Raw genomic sequence first — 16370 nt, forward strand, 5'->3', positions numbered from 1 at the left:
TACATGAAATAAGCTGCTCCTGAGCAGGTTTAAGCTAAAGGACTTGTTGCTATGACAGCAGCTCGGGGATGAGCTTCGAAGAACCAAATGATCCAAGATCACGCCAAATCGTCAACATTTGAATCCAGCTAACTGAGTTAGCAACGTACGAAGAACGGGCCCCAGAAGTCTGGGCGTGGGACAATCACAAAAAAGCAATATTTGCATGTATAATTATGTTTAAAAAGCTGAAAAAAAATTATAGACTACTGGTAAAATGTTCCTAAAGTACTTTCATTGTAAATTTAACTATGAAAGTGTGAATTTTTCAAAATTAAATGTTTTTTATAAAATATGATCAAAGGACATGAAAGTGCCCATAGTCTAAGAACTGCCCTCAAACGTTTGCATTCTTTCACAGGATGCAACATCCCCCCTCTGAGCCTGCTCAATCCGTTGTTTAAATAGTCAGTTTTCCCTCCCAAACGCTATTGGGACAAACCATTATCACGGGGTAGAACCCTTTACCTGTAAACACTCATCACAAACTTCCACAGCTAACATTAATACATAAATAACATAACTATACAGTTCATAAACTCACTTCTGACATATAGTAGCCACGAAACAAACATGCATAACATAACACCACAAAAACTTACATTAAACATTAACACCTCATAGCACTCATGTTTCCCTCCCTCCCTTTTTAAAATGGTACATTCCGGATATGCGCACTACCCGAACCCACCACCAAAACATTGGATCAACAGGCAAGGGGCCCGTTCTTCGTACGACGCTTATTACATCCGAAATCAAATGACACATCCAAGATGATATCATCGTGCTAATCATGATCCGGCTAATTGGGTTCTTCGAACACACCTGTTGTGTATGATTAGTCTCGCTGGATTGAGTTATCTGAGATAATTGCGCGTTCATGTGTTGGTTTAAAAGTGGATATGTATCGATAGTAGAAACATTGATCAGCAATGCTGCTATTGGTTGTTCAGCATGGCCAAAGAACGTGCCCAATTTTTCTCCCAAGCAGAACATGAGCTTTTAATGGAAGGTTATGCCGAATTTAAGTCGTTAATTAAAACGAGAGGGAACACCTCAATGTCTGCAAAAGCCAGGAGAGAGGGCTGGCAAAAAGTAGCAGACAAATTAAATGCGTAAGTGCTGTCCATAGTAGACGTTTCTATCACTTTCTACTGTGTGTTTTTGCATTTAAATAATTTAATATTTACTTTCTTTAGTGTCAGGCCCACCACTGGACCCACTAGAACATGGGAACAAGTAAAAGTGAAATACAAGAATATTTTACAAAATGGTAGCCTTTAATTCATACTGTCTTTTATTTTAAAAAGCCACTTTTTTCCTTTTTAAAAGCCACTGTTAAATGGTGTGTTTGTCTATTTATAACAGCCAACAAGAAAAAGGCTGAAAAAAACCAAACACCACAATATACCCCAGCAGAGGAGCTGGCTCTTGGATTGAATGAAAACCGAACCACTGTGGAGGGCATCCCTGGGGGCAGCTCTTCCTCAGACCCAAAGACAGAGACCAGTATCAGCAACACCTTCATTTCTGGTAGGCTAAATGAGCTTCCAATTCTCTTAGTACACTGTAAAATGATCTGTTGCTGCATTGAAGTATCTTATTATATTATATTATATATAATCCAAGTGGCTGGTACAGTCATTTCAACTCTTTGTGAAAGTGAAGACTTCTACACTTTTAGTTAATATCAAATGTTGCCACGAGTTATTGATCACATTATATTTTTTTTACAGTGTAGTTAATTGTAATGACAACCCCCCCCCCCCCTCTTTTTTTTTTGCAGTTTTACATAAAACACCAACACTTTTACCTGTTCCCGTGCAAGTGGTGGCTGAAGCATATGCAGTAAGTTGTGTACTTTTTCTAACTTGCATAAAGGGAAGAAAGTGCAACACTCTGTAATACCTGTTTTTTTTTCCATTGCACAGGACAGTGAAGAAACCATCTCAGAAGACTGTCCTTTGGAGGAAGAACCTGTTAGTGCATAAATGCCTCTATACTAATTTGTATATAGCCTACTGGTGTACCTATTCTTTCTGTCTGCAATTTGAGCTGCAGGAGTCCACACCTAGAGAAAGGCTTGCAGAAGAGTCTGCACAAAGAACTAATACAGAGGTGGACAGTGTTGTACTTTTACTTTTGTTGCATGAGGCATGTTTTGACTTTTTTTTTACAAAATGACAGGGTGACATCCATTCCCTCTATAAACGGCATCTTCAACAAAAAATGGAGTATTTTGAGCTGAAAAAATGCAAATTAAGAGGAGAAATTGAACTTGACAACTTGAAAAAGAGAAAAATTGCTCTAGAGATAGAGTTGCTTCAAAAGGACCTTCAGAGTAAGTGCTATTACACCATTTGACACATAGTTATGTAAAGTCACCAATTCTACTATCTCTAATTGCAGGCAAAAGATGACTTGCTGGCTTTTCTTTATAAAGAATTGTTTAAATAAAACTCCGGGAACTAAGCATATTTGTCGTCTTTTATTACACATTCAAAAATGGTGTTCCACAATTCTGTCCCGTGCAGCTCTGCCACTAGGTTGGTCCAAGTGCACTGGCTGGAGGTCATCATCAGGCTGCACCCCCACCACAGGGATCCTCTCCTTTCTGATAGTGGCAATGTTATGCAATATGGCACATGCAAAAATTATGTCACAGGCCCTGTCAGGTGCAACCCTCAGACTTTTCAGACACTGAAATCTTTCCTTAAGTTGCCCAAAGGTCATTTCAATGCATGCCCTTGTCCTGGCTAGAGCTGCATTGTAACGGGTTTGTGGTGCAGGGTTTGGGTCAGGGAAGGGTGTCATAAAATACTGCCTGCAGGCATAGCCCCTGTCTCCAAGCAGGATCCCATCAAAATTCCCTGTATAATGGAAAAATGCAGTTTTGTTAGGCTCAGCATTAGTGTGTAATACTGTGAGCTTGACATTTATGTTCCCTTACCACGTTCAAATAATGTGCATAAATGTGACTCTCTGAAAATTCTTGAGTCATGCACTGATCCTGGCCATTTTGCATAGTCACACACCATCTGAGAGATTTTAGTCAGTCAACTGCATACTTTTTGATTTAATTCGTTTTTTTTTATTTAATAAATTACTAATCTGGAATATTATAAATTGTAATAGTAACTTACCTGCACATTTACACTGGGAACCCCCTTTCGGTTTACAAAATCTTTCATTTGGGCCAGGTGGGGCCTTGATGGGAATGTGTGTGCAGTTTATAGCACCAATCACGTTAGGGAAGCCTGAATGACACATACTGTTAGTCATACTTTTTGGCATGGTCACGATTGCATGTCATTAACAATTATAAATGTACATGCAATAGCGAAAAAATTCTGCTTTACAACCTGGGGTCTTAAGTGTTTTGGGAATACCACAAAAACCCCTAAAAACTGCTTGAGTGCCAGGTAAACTTTGCGAATGGCACAGCAGACAGCACTTTTCACTAAGTTCTCTGCGTCTCCAATAGTATAAAGGAAAGTGCCACTCGCAAACAATCTCAGGGCAATGCACACAGTCTGTGTGCAGTTGTCAAAGCCGACTCCTCCATGTTGAACACTTAATGTGTGGTTCCAACAAATTAATGATGTATATGACACCCTCACAAGAAAAAACGGTATCTCTCAACAATTACACACTTTCGCGCTGGGCTAAAGGATCCTGTCTATCCCACAATACCCGATTAATTTGAAAAGCTCTGTGAATTATTCTCGCACCCTCTGCAACAGGTTGCTCACGTAAAAACGGACAAGACATGGCTGCGACAGACTTCCTTATCTCCTCCACTTATAAAGCCTCAATCTAATCCTGTTTACATGAAATAAGCCTGCTCCCGAGGAGGTTTGAGCTTACAGACCTGTTGCTATGACAGCAGCTCAGGGATGAGCTTCGAAGAACCAAATGATCCAAGATCACGCCAAATCGTCAACATTCAAATCCAGCCTGGTTCACACGGGATGATTTTAAAATTGTCGGCCGATTTTCCAAACCTGAGAGACCCCACACACGGTGATAAAAAATCATGGGTCTAACAGTTTTGGTCGTACAGTGTGGGTGTGCAGCCACACGGCAAAATCAACACATCACACATGAACCGATTTGACTCCCGAGCATTCCCATGTCAGACGGGAAATCTCGCAAAATCCCTCGAGATCAAACGTGACTTCAGAGTAAACAATCATGGCGGACGAAGAGGATGCAGTGGCCATAGTTTGTGCTTTGTTTTTAACGGAAAAAAAAACATAAGAAAAACAAGAAAAGGTGATGGTCAAAGAGGTGGAGACAACGCGAGCAGGTCAACGAGTTGGTCATCCATCTCCGACATCCACCGGACTTTCTGGTGCGCCATGCTGCCGGCTGTTTTGATTTTGTTTCCCGGTACTTCCTCACTGCCTCGTCACCTCGCTTTCTGATTGGCTACATGCCACAGTCCACAGGCTGCGTGATCGTTTTTCCTCAGGGGACACCACACACGAGAAGAAATCGGGCCAAATAAATCCAACATGTTGGATATGCCTGATTTGAGATCGGAGCGGTGCCGACGTCCTTCCGAGCAGAGGAGAGCAATCTTAACACACCACACACGGCAGGAATATTTGATCAGATTTTTTTACGATAATCGGAGCATCCTAAGATTGTCGGAAGGGGTGAATCGGGCTAAAATCGGCCTAATTATCCTGCCGTGTGAACCAGCCTTAACTGAGTTAGCGACGTACAAAGAACAGGCCCAAGATCTAACATGTGCTATAAAATGTAAACTCACACGATAAAGAAATAATTTAAAGCAAACAATGACTCTCTATAATCTTTCAACACTAACACATAGCACCTTTGATGTTGGTACTGTCCCTCCTCATATAAACATTGTCAACACACAATATACAATAACTTATTTCTAGACTCAACACACCAAGTAAATTCAGAATAGCATTAGACTGGTACTCTAGTGAAGATGTAAGTGACCTAGCCCATCATCACAACCTTGTTTGAAAAACAATGCATTTTTTTTCTTCAGAAAACACAGTTCATTTTAAATGGTTGCCAATGAAGAAAGAAGAATTTTATAACCAGATGCTATAGACCTTATGTAACCCCGCCCCTTTGCAGCACTTGGTTTGTTGTCTTTCGTTTGTATTTCCACAGTGCAAAGGTATACATTTACAAACGAATCATTGTACAAATTTATGAATGATTCGATCATTTTAAAACCGTCCTGGTCTACTGACATTTCTTATGACCAAACATTACAAAGAACATCTCTACAATAAGTAAATCCACTTTACTAGCTAGTTACTCTTCATAAGTGATGTTATGTCACATTGCATCTAGTTGCAGTGTTTATCAGCAGGGTAACTTTCCACCAGTTAAGTATCATAGAAAGTATTACTGTATTACTGTAAAATGAAAATTTATTCTTGATTTATTACATCTTTTCTTTCTTTCATTCTTTAAAGATTGACTCCCACTGACAAGAACAAAAAGAACATTACTTAAATGTATTTATTTTTCTAAATTCTAAATTTCAAAATAATGTGATAGTAGTTTTAAGTAAACCTGGCAAAATATACCCTTTAAATGAATTGTTTACCACAAAATGAACATTGTCATTATTTTCTCATCTCCTTGCCATTTCAAGCATACATAATTGTCCTTCCTCTGCCAAGTGCTATACATACAGGCACATTCTAAACAAAAAGCACAATTATCTAGCACATGGCTTGGAGAATGACTCAGCGCTGAGTTGATTTCACCAGCCTGCTTAATGGAAGATCTATTAGGCCAAACAGATCCATGATGATAACTCAACAATGGTTATACAACAGGCAGCAGTGAATATGTTTGCCAAGAAGCACATTAGTAAAGGAGGTTGCAACATCTATGTTCTGAACTAAAATATTGCTTATTACTTATAAAGCCCTGAATGGTTTAGCACCTCAGTATTTGAATGAGCTCCTTTTACATTATACTCCTCTACGTCCGCTACGTTCTCAAAACTCAGGCAATTTCATAATACCTAGAATATCAAAATCAACTGCGGGCGGCAGATCCTTTTCCTATTTGGCGCCTAAACTCTGGAATAACCTACCTAACATTGTTCGGGAGGCAGACACACTCTTGCAGTTTAAATCTAGATTAAAGACCCATCTCTTTAACCTGGCATACACATAACATACTAATATGCTTTTAATATCCAAATCCGTTAAAGGATTTTTAGGCTGCATTAATTAGGTAAACTGGAACCGGAACACTTCACATAACACCGTACTTTCTACATCATTAGAAGAATGGCATCTACGCTAATATTTGTCTGTTTCTCTCTTGTTCCGAGGTCACCGTGGCCACCAGATCCAGTCTGTGTCCAGATCAGAGGGTCACTGCAGTCACCCGGATCCAGTACGTATCCAGACCAGATGGTGGATCAGCACCTAGAAAGGACCTCTACTGACCTGAAAGACAGCGGAGACCAGGACAACTAGAGCCCCAGATACAGATCCCCTGTAAAGACCTTGTCTCAGAGGAGCACCAGGACAAGACCACAGGAAACAGATGATTCTTCTGCACAATCTGACTTTGCTGCAGCCTGGAATTGAACTACTGGTTTCGTTTGGTCAGAGGAGAACTGGCCCCCCAACTGAGCCTGGTTTCTCCCAAGGTTTTTTTCTCCATTCTGTCACCGATGGAGTTTCGGTTCCTTGCCGCTGTCGCCTCTGGCTTGCTTAGTTGGGGTCACTTCATCTACAGCGATATCGTTGACTTGATTGCAAATTAAAACAGACACTATTTCAACTGAACAGAGATGACATCAATGAATTCAATGATGAACTGCCTTTAACTATCATTTTGCATTATTGAGACACTGTTTTCCAAATGAATGTTGTTCAGTGCTTTGGCGCAATGTATTTTGTTTAAAGCACTATATAAATAAAGGTGATTGATTGATTGATTGAACTATTTTTTATATTATTGTACCACAATCAGTGCCAGTTCATCATTCCATGTAATTTTGATAAATAACCAGCAAATTAATTTCATTACGTCTTCAGTTAAATCTTACTGACCTTGAATTATGAGCACTTATTCCTTTAATTCCAATGTCAAAGGAATTTTGGACTCATAAAGCCTGCATTGAGCACTGTGGAAAATACCATTCGGCACCTCAATTTTCCCTGATGTAACATCCCATCTTGTGTAATGAGACTGAGTCTCCACTTTGGCAAGCCATTAACTCTGTAATCAGACCACATATTGAGCTGGAGAGAGGGCAGAGATTGACAGTCAAGTCCTTACTGAACATGCTCAGTTTGGAAAGCTCTGCAGTAGTTGGAACCTTTTGTGTCCTTAAGCAGAATATACTTGTCTGCATCTGCTTGCACACTAAACAGCCCTCCAAACTCTAGTTTGCAAACAGTGGACTTGATCTTGTCATAGTTGAAGTAGCACCAGCATAATTATTTTCCTGCAGTTAAGACAATGTGAGTGTGATTTGAAGCTTAACTTGCATTGTTTGACACAAGTTACCTTGCTTTAAAAAAACAAATCACACTGTAATTGTGTGTCTCAGAGCAACACAGAGTAATGGTGTCTCTTTCTTGAATCAGTGAATGATTCAGTGGCTGCGTCCGAAATTCCTTACTTTCCCCTTTATGTAGCAGTTGAAAAACATTGTGACCATAGAAGTTTGTCCAAATTTGTTGTATTTGTAAAACAGTAGGTAAAAAATGTCCTACTATTTCCAGTGAGATTCTGAAGTGCACATCCAGTGGATGAGGTGATGAGAAAAGGTTTGTGAATGGCAGTGAAGCAATGCAACTAATGCCTGTAGACCACATGACAATGGAGATTACATCTGGATAACATTTATATTACACACATAGAACATGCTTTTTAAACAGACATGAAATAATTACTTATTTAAACCTATTCAGACGATATGCAATTTTTTAGATGAAGCCAGTGATTCACTCACAAAAGACAATCTACAATCTACTGTACATTATTGATTACAAATAATTATTGCAGGTATCATTGTAGACTTCCTGTAATGTATGCGTAAAAAAAATTAAGTATATATTTGGTTTAATGCACAGATTGTGAAAAGTTGTGCTTGAACTAAATCAGCAGTTTGTCAATCAAAATACCCTATAAGTTTCTAAAGTTTCACCCAAATTGTTATTTAGTTTAAATATCTTGTAAATATAAAAAAATAAATCCAGTAGAACTTTCTCCTAGGAGCCAAGGAAAGAAAAAAAAGAGAGAAACATACAGTAAAAAAAAAAACATAAAGTATTACAAAATAAGAGACAATGAAGCAACACTATCAGATGGGGACACACAGTCTTTTGCCTTTCTAGAACCCAATAAATTCTAATAGGGTTCTAGGATGTGTTTGATGAGGTGTAAAAGTCACAGTAGAAGAGGCACACATTTAGCTGGCTGATTTCAGTGTCAGTGCTATAAAACCCATCTCTAATATTTGCAAGTCCTTTGCAAATTGGTCAAACTGGCGAAAATGTATAAAATACTTACAAAGTAAAAACACATTCAGTCATATATTGATGCGTCCGAACCTAAATGAACTGGAAATGATGATTGAGGCGGTGTTTAGTGAGCACTCACCATGGTGAGATGAATTGCACAGCCATGCGGAGACCTTCCTGACACCTGCAGTGTTTACCAAGAACTTGATGACTAATGATCCGGAAAGGAAAAGGCAACTATTTATATTAACATTTGAAAAATCTAGAATACAATTTACTGATTTACTGTAGTTATTATATTAAGAAATTGTTTTAAAATGCAAATTAGATTAGATTTGTTACTTTATTTTAAATCATAGTTTTTGTGCGCAATTTTTTTTTTTTTTTTTTTTTTTTTTGTGGAACATATATACACACAACAATAACATTATTGTAGTATATGTTTCTTGTTCATAAATTAAAAAATGACTCCTCATTTGGCAAAATAAATGTGGACTGTTCCTTCTGCAAAGCCAAGACATACATGTATACGGTCTACAGTAAATGGCTTATTTTCACACAAGTGCTGATTTTACATTCAGGATCTGAATATTGATTCTGGCTGCTGCTTCTGGTATAATCAGTCATTGATCATTGGGAGTGCGAGCTCAGGCTAATGATGCCTTCCTCAAGCTTTTCTTGTATAGTCTGCTTAAAACGAAGCAGTAGACAGAAACATCTGTTGTACCAAATGTGAAAACATTGAAAAGTGAGGTTTCTAAAAGCAGAAGTGAGGTTTCTAAAAGCAGGAAATCAATTCTCCAACAACTTCTTATATTTCCTCTGTGGAACACAACAGAAGGTATTTTAAAGAATGTTGGACATTCGTTATAAGGCCAAAAAACCTGAAAGATTTTTCACAGATATCTTGTGTGTGTGTGTGTGTGTGTGTGTGTGTACACCACAAGATGAAGGTGAGTAAATCATTTTGAACTTTACATTTAATTTGATTTAGAAGAAGTGTAGTTTAAATTCTGCCACACATTTTCAATTCTTTTTTTTTATTTATTTTTTATTGTTGATTACGTGAAAGGGTTGGAAGCTGAATCTACTGTTCACATTTGGGGGTAGGAGAGTGTTTCATGAGTTTATTGTAGTAATCAGTTTAAAAAAAATATATATATATATATATATATATATAGTTCAGTTCAGTTCAGTTTATTTATATAGCACATTTAAAAACAACCATGGTTGACCAAAGTGCTTAATGTCTAGAAAAGAAAACTAGAGAGTCACATACAAATAAAACAAATACAGTAAAAACATACCAATGTCACAGCTCAGCTTGATATAAAAGCCAAGGAATACAAGTGTGTCTTAAGAAATGACTTAAAAATTCCAACAGTCTGAGCAGTTCTTATGTGTACAGGTAAACTATTCCACAAATTAGGTGCCACCACTGAAAAAGCCCGGTCACCTTTATTTTTTAACTTAGTTCTTGGAACACTGAGGAGCACCTGACTGGATGACCTCAATGCTTTAACGGGGGCATGGACATGTAAAAGCTCTGATAAATACGCAGGCGCCAACCCATTTAAGATCTTAAAAACAAACAATAAAATCTTGAAATCAATCCTGAAGCGGACAGGAAGCCAGTGTAGTGAAGCTAGGACAGGGCTAATGTGCTCATACTTTTTAGTCCCAGTCAAAAGCCGAGCTGCTGCATTTTGGACTAACTGTAAGCGTTGAAGAGATGACTTATCCAGACCAACATATAAAGAGTTACAGTAGTCTAGTCTAGATGTTATAAAAGCATGAATTACACTTTCAAACTCCTTACGTGGCAGGTAGGGCTTGACTTTAGCTAACAGTCTTAGTTGAAAGAAACTGGCTTTTACAACAGAACTAATCTGTTTTTCAAATTTAAAAGCACTGTCAAAAATCACACCGAGATTCTTGGTAAATGGACGAACAAATAACCCTAAATTACCAAGTGCATCTACACAAGCACTTAAATCCCCAGGACGACCAAACACAACAATCTCAGTCTTATTTTCATTAAGACAAAGAAAGTTCTGATCCAACCATATTTTTAAATCTTTCAGGCAATTCAGTAATGAAAGAAACGAAGCTTTGTTATTAGTATTGACAGGCAAATAAATCTGTACATCATCTGCATAACAGTGAAAAGTGATATTGTGCTTTCTAAAAATATACCCCAAGGGCAGCATATACAAAGAAAACAACATAGTGCCCAATACTGACCCTTGAGGGACGCCACAAAAAAGAGGGTGGGCAGATGATGAAAATTCACCAAGGTGAACAGAAAAACTTCTGTCTGTCAAATATGACTGAAACCATTTAAGTGCTATGACCTTAATACCGACACAGTGTTCAAGTCTAGATAAAAGAATAGAATGATTGACCGTATCAAAGGCCGCAGTAAAATCCAAAAGGACTAAAACAGCAGAGTTACCAGAGTCCACAGTTAAAAGAAGATCATTAGAAACTCTTAAAAGAGCAGTTTCTGTACTGTGACGGGGCTTAAAACCAGACTGAAAATTTTCATATATACTAAATTCATCAATAAATGACTGAAGTTGATTAAAAACAACTCTCTCCAAGACTTTCGATAAAAAGGGGAGTTTAGATATAGGTCTAAAATTTGACAAATTGGAAGGATCCAAGTTATTCTTTTTCAGTAGTGGTTGTACAATGGCATGTTTAAAAACAGATGGTACACACCCTGAGCTGAGAGATGTATTGACCAAAGATACAATGCTTTGCCCAACAGTGTCAAAGACATCTTTAACTAAACGTGCAGGAATACTGTCAAGGGGGCAGGTCGTAGGACGTAGCTGTTTAACTATGTCAAAAAGATAGGAGAATGTAACCGGCTCAAACTGCTGAATATGGAAGCATATGGGTAGCATTATTCAATTTGGGATGTAATATGCAAAATGACAATGCAATATGTAAAATGGCAATGCATTTCTGTATTTACATTTACATTTTCCAATACATTTGTGCAACGTTTGGTGCAAAATGAAAATGAAAATTAAATTACATAATTTTCATTTGCCATTTACTACACCAGTTTTAATATGTAAAATGAATATTAATTTTAACGCTTTATAAGTTGCAAAATTAAAATGAAAATGTATTACAGAAATGATTAGATATGTCTAACATGTTAAAGCAAAAACTGTGGCAAAATGATCATTTAAATGCTATTTTTCTTAAATGCATTAACACTCACAGTCAAGACACTTACGATTGCATTTTCATTCGGTGTCCCGCAATAAATGTAGCAAAATTCAATGTGCACATTGAAAATGCATTCCGAGCCGATCACGTGTCCCCGCCCTCGCGCCACGTCAATCATTGTGTGAACAAGGCGGGGCTTACAGAAGGTCAGAGACTCAAATCTCAAGGAGCGGATTCAAGTGAGACAAGATGGACAAGACAGTTGGTCCGTGTATGTTTTGATCATTTCGGTTTATGGCTTCAATATTTCATTCGCACTTGTGGGCGGAGCTGAAACGCTGCTTTCATCTGATTGGTCGAATCGGATCGGTTTTCATCTGACAACCTTCAGCTCTGTCTTTTCATTCTTTCAGACAGAATAAGAGTCAGTGCGAGTGAAGCACTGTAATGTCTGAAACCACCGCTCACTGTTAATTAGCATAATATTTGAATCAGATGTAGCTGGGCACATAATTCGTTCTGCTGAGACCTGCAAATTATTTTCTAGGTTGTAGTATTGTATGAATATTGTCCCACTGATAAATACAGTGCAAATAGTTCTGTCCCTTTGGATAACAGTGAAGTGGAAATAAAAATCAACAATAGACTGAACAGTTCCATGTCTGTAACATTTACCACTATCATCTTTTAAGTCATAAGGCACTAGGTATGTGTGTGTGTGTGTGTGTGTGTGTGTGTGTGTTTGTGTGTGACATTAATAAATAATTGTAAAAATGAATATAGTTACATTTCTAAATAAAAATAGTAAAATTAGCTCTATGCTGCTCAGTGCTCCTGTAGCCTACCCCAGAGCGCCCTCTCGCGGCTGTAGACGGTAATGTTTTCTCTTGGTCCTGAATAAATGCGACTTATAGTCCAGTGAGATTTATATATGTTTTTTTCCTCGTCATGACGTATTTTTGGACTGATGTAACTTATACCGAAAAATACAGTTAACATTATTATTATTATTTATTATGAGAGTAATTGATACAGGCTAGAACTTAAATGTTTCACCCAATTCAGCTCAGATCTTCAGACTCGTCTGACTAGTGTTGCTTGTATAACTGGCCAGACTTACCTTCCCAAAAAATCCTATTTAATTTTATTTCATAAATTTAACTATATTTATTTCCACTTCACTGTTATCCAAAGGGACAGAACTATTTGCCCACAAGTGCGAATGAAATATTGAAGCCATAAACCGAAATGATCAAAACATACACGGTCCAACTGTCTTGTCCATCTTGTCTCACTTGAATCCGCTCCTTGAGATTTGAGTCTCTGACCTTCTGTAAGCCCCGCCTTGTTCACACAATGATTGACGTGGCGCGAGGGCGGGGACACGTGATCGGCTCGGAATGCATTTTCAATGTGCACACTGAATTTTGCTACATTTATTGCGGGACACCGAATGAAAATGCAATCGTAAGTGTCTTGACTGTGAGTGTTAATGCAATTAAGAAAAATAGCATTTAAATGATCATTTTGCCACAGTTTTTGCTTTAACATGTTAGACATATCTAATCATTTCTGTAATACATTTTCATTTTAATTTTGCAACTTATAAAGCGTTAAAATTTATATTCATTTTACATATTAAAACTGGTGTAGTAAATGGCAAATGAAAATTATGTAATTTAATTTTCATTTTGCACCAAACGTTGCACAAATGTATTGGAAAATGTAAATGTAAATACAGAAATGCATTGCCATTTTACATATTGCATTGTCATTTTGCATATTACATCCCAAATTGAATAATGCTACCCATATGCTTCCATAGCTGAAAGACAGCTGGGCAAAAAGAAAAACCGGGGGAGTTACTGATAACTGTAAAGGGTGGAAAACTGAGACCAGCAATTTTGTCCACAAAATGTTTCAGAAAGTTTTCACATAACATTAAAGATGGCACAGTACAATCTGAATCACGTGGGTTAACGAGAGAATTAAATACATTAAAAAGAACCTGAGGCCGCTGGCTGTTACTGGCTACGAGGTCAGAAAAATATTTAGTTTTGGCCGCTTTAACTGCTCTCTGGTATTTACATAATGCGTTCTGCATAATTTCGAACGAGATTTTAAGTTTATCTCTTTTCCACTTTCTCTCAGCTACTCTGCAGGCACGTCTGAGAGAGCGGGTAGTGTCATTTAACCAGGGTTCTGAAAGAACTTTGGGACGTTTTTTCCTCAACGGAGCGAGCGAGTCTAAAATCTCAGTACAAGTAGAGTCAAATAAGGCCGTGAATTCTTCTACACTGAGATTACAGTCATCAAGATTGTACAACAGTGAATCCTTAAAAACATTAGAAAACTGTGAAGCAGTTAAAGGGTTAATTGCTCGCACACTGGGTTGCGCAGAAGCACAGGGTGAAATCTCAAAATTGGGAACAACCAGAGTAAATAAAACAGGTAGGTGGTCTGAAATACTTGTGTCACATATTTCACTGAGAGTAATACATAAACCATAGGACAACACAAGGTCCAAAGTATGTCCTTTTTCATTGGTCGGACCAGTGACTGACTGCGTTAGATTAAATGAATCAATTAGACTGAGAAAATCTTTAACCAGAGGTTTTGATTCGCAGCACACATGAATGTTAAAATCACCAATAATTAAAAAACGATCATATTTCAATGCAATCGCCGCCACAAATTCTGCAAAGTCCTGGATAAAATTCTTATTGTACTTTGGAGGTCGATATACCACCGCACACAACACAGTCGTGGGAAAACTGGTCTCAAAAAGCTGCAATTCAAAACTGTTGCAACCGTCGACCGCTATCTCCCGACAGTGAAAAACTGATTTAAATACAGTAGCCAGTCCGCCACCTTTACCTGTGGTCCGAGGGGAGCTTAGAAAGTCACAGCGGGGAGGAAGAAGTTCGGAGAAAGAGGTTAACTCACCAGCATTAAGCCAGGTTTCTGTTAAAAACATGAAATCCAGCTCTCGTGAAGTGAAAAAATCATTCAGCAAAAAAGTCTTGTTAGCTAGTGATCTAGCATTTATCAGAGCCAAACGAAGAGTGTAATCCTCTCTGGCCGGCAGCGCCGCACGGTTCAGCGGGCGAAGGTTCGAAGAATCCACACCACTTCTGCGGACCCGGACCCGATCACACATAGGAGGAGAAGATACAGTTGACAGGTCGGCCTCGGAAGTCACCGTCGGGAAGACAGGACGGAGCCACCTCCCTCTCATTTCCAGAGCGCCGAGCAGCAAGAACGTAACATCCATCATTATGTGACGTCACAGATATGGACACCAGGTATGCCTTGAATCTGACAAGGACACCTCCGCGCTTCCCCCGACGTCTTCGACGCTTCTTGCGAGGAATAACATATGGTGATCGGCGTAAAAACGCCGGTATATCTGCCAGGAATGGTGGAAGGCCCGCAGTCTGGTGGTATCCTGACACATATCTTCCAGACATGGTATCATTATTAGTTCTAATATTATAAAGTGTTTGGCGATCATAAACGAGCAAGGCTGAGACATCTCGACAACAAATACAAATAAACAAAGCAATAGCAAATAACAAACTGAGAAGACAACATGGAGACAGACGGCATGCCATAGACACTAGCGCCATCTTGTTTGTGCACCAGCTGTACTGCCTATATATATATATATATATATATATATATATATATATATATATATATATATATATATATATATATATATATATATTGCCATCACTATCACCCACCCATTTTAATGCAGAATGGTAAACATATTAATTAAAAACAGCACATCAAAACAAATTATAGCCCAGGCATGAAAATACACTTTCTTACCTAAAAACGGAAAGTATTGGATATGCCCTTTTAAATGTTTGAAATAATAGGTACACAGCAGTACAACCCAATGAACAGATACACAGTCTGGTTTTCATTCATGTCAAACTGGATATGCCATCTACCCTAAGGTTCCTTGCAGATCATTAGATTCAGTTCCTGTTCTGACAGTGCTGCGACCCTGGGCTAACCTCTATTTGGAAGCTCACTGGATACCTCAGCTGATCGGTTTTGTCAGCTCAATCAGAGATCTCCTCTGGAAAACTCTCCCTGAGTCCAGTTTAGCCTGGAGCTCCGTGTCTCTCAGCAGGTGTGGACTGTGACAGCAACATGAGGCATGTCACACTCCTCTCAGCTGGTCTGGATAGATGGCTACACTGACAACACCGGAGGGCTGCTTTGTGACCGGTCAAACCAGCACATCCCTCACAGTGAATCTGCACAATTTATCCACATTTTGGATAAATAGAATTGATTTAATATGGTAAAAATTAAGCTCTTCTTTTAAAATGAAAATAGTTGAAATTTGATTGAGTTATCGACAATCGAGTTAAATATCTCCCGTTTGTTGCCTTTCCTATCTATTTTAGATGCTAATTACAGTAGATGCTCAGTAGATGTGCTTTTGTTTTCCACATGAAACTTTCATTTATTTAATCTTAGGAAAAAAAAGGTACAGGGCTGTTTCTGGGTTGGTACCCTTAGGTAAAAAAAAATGTAAAGGTACATCTTCATTTTATATTTTCCTTTTTTTCCTGATAAGCACTCCATTTTTGGAACTCTGAAAGCAAATAAATAAACAAATAGAACTAAATG

The 16370-nt window shown here is 38.2% G+C and overlaps 1 protein-coding gene across 3 annotated transcripts; it reads left to right on the plus strand.

Moving 5' to 3' along the window:
• Positions 1–752: 752 nt before the first annotated feature.
• Positions 753–3104, plus strand: LOC128016282 (uncharacterized). 3 transcript variants are annotated; one of them, XM_052600777.1, is made up of 8 exons: positions 753–1154; positions 1239–1312; positions 1408–1572; positions 1826–1887; positions 1971–2018; positions 2101–2157; positions 2227–2380; positions 2449–3104. In XM_052600777.1, exons 1-8 carry the CDS (start codon positions 994–996, stop codon positions 2457–2459), a joined length of 732 nt encoding a protein of 243 aa, XP_052456737.1. In that variant the 5' UTR covers positions 753–993; the 3' UTR covers positions 2460–3104. The 3 variants fall into 3 exon arrangements, with proteins under 3 accessions (XP_052456737.1, XP_052456736.1, XP_052456738.1); XM_052600776.1 differs by having other exon boundaries at positions 2227–3104; XM_052600778.1 differs by lacking the exon at positions 2101–2157 and having other exon boundaries at positions 2227–3104.
• The last annotated feature ends 13266 nt before the right edge of the window (positions 3105–16370 follow it).

Source organism: Carassius gibelio, chromosome A7 (genome assembly GCF_023724105.1).
Source record: "Carassius gibelio isolate Cgi1373 ecotype wild population from Czech Republic chromosome A7, carGib1.2-hapl.c, whole genome shotgun sequence".
In the NCBI taxonomy this organism is placed as follows: domain Eukaryota; kingdom Metazoa; phylum Chordata; class Actinopteri; order Cypriniformes; family Cyprinidae; genus Carassius; species Carassius gibelio.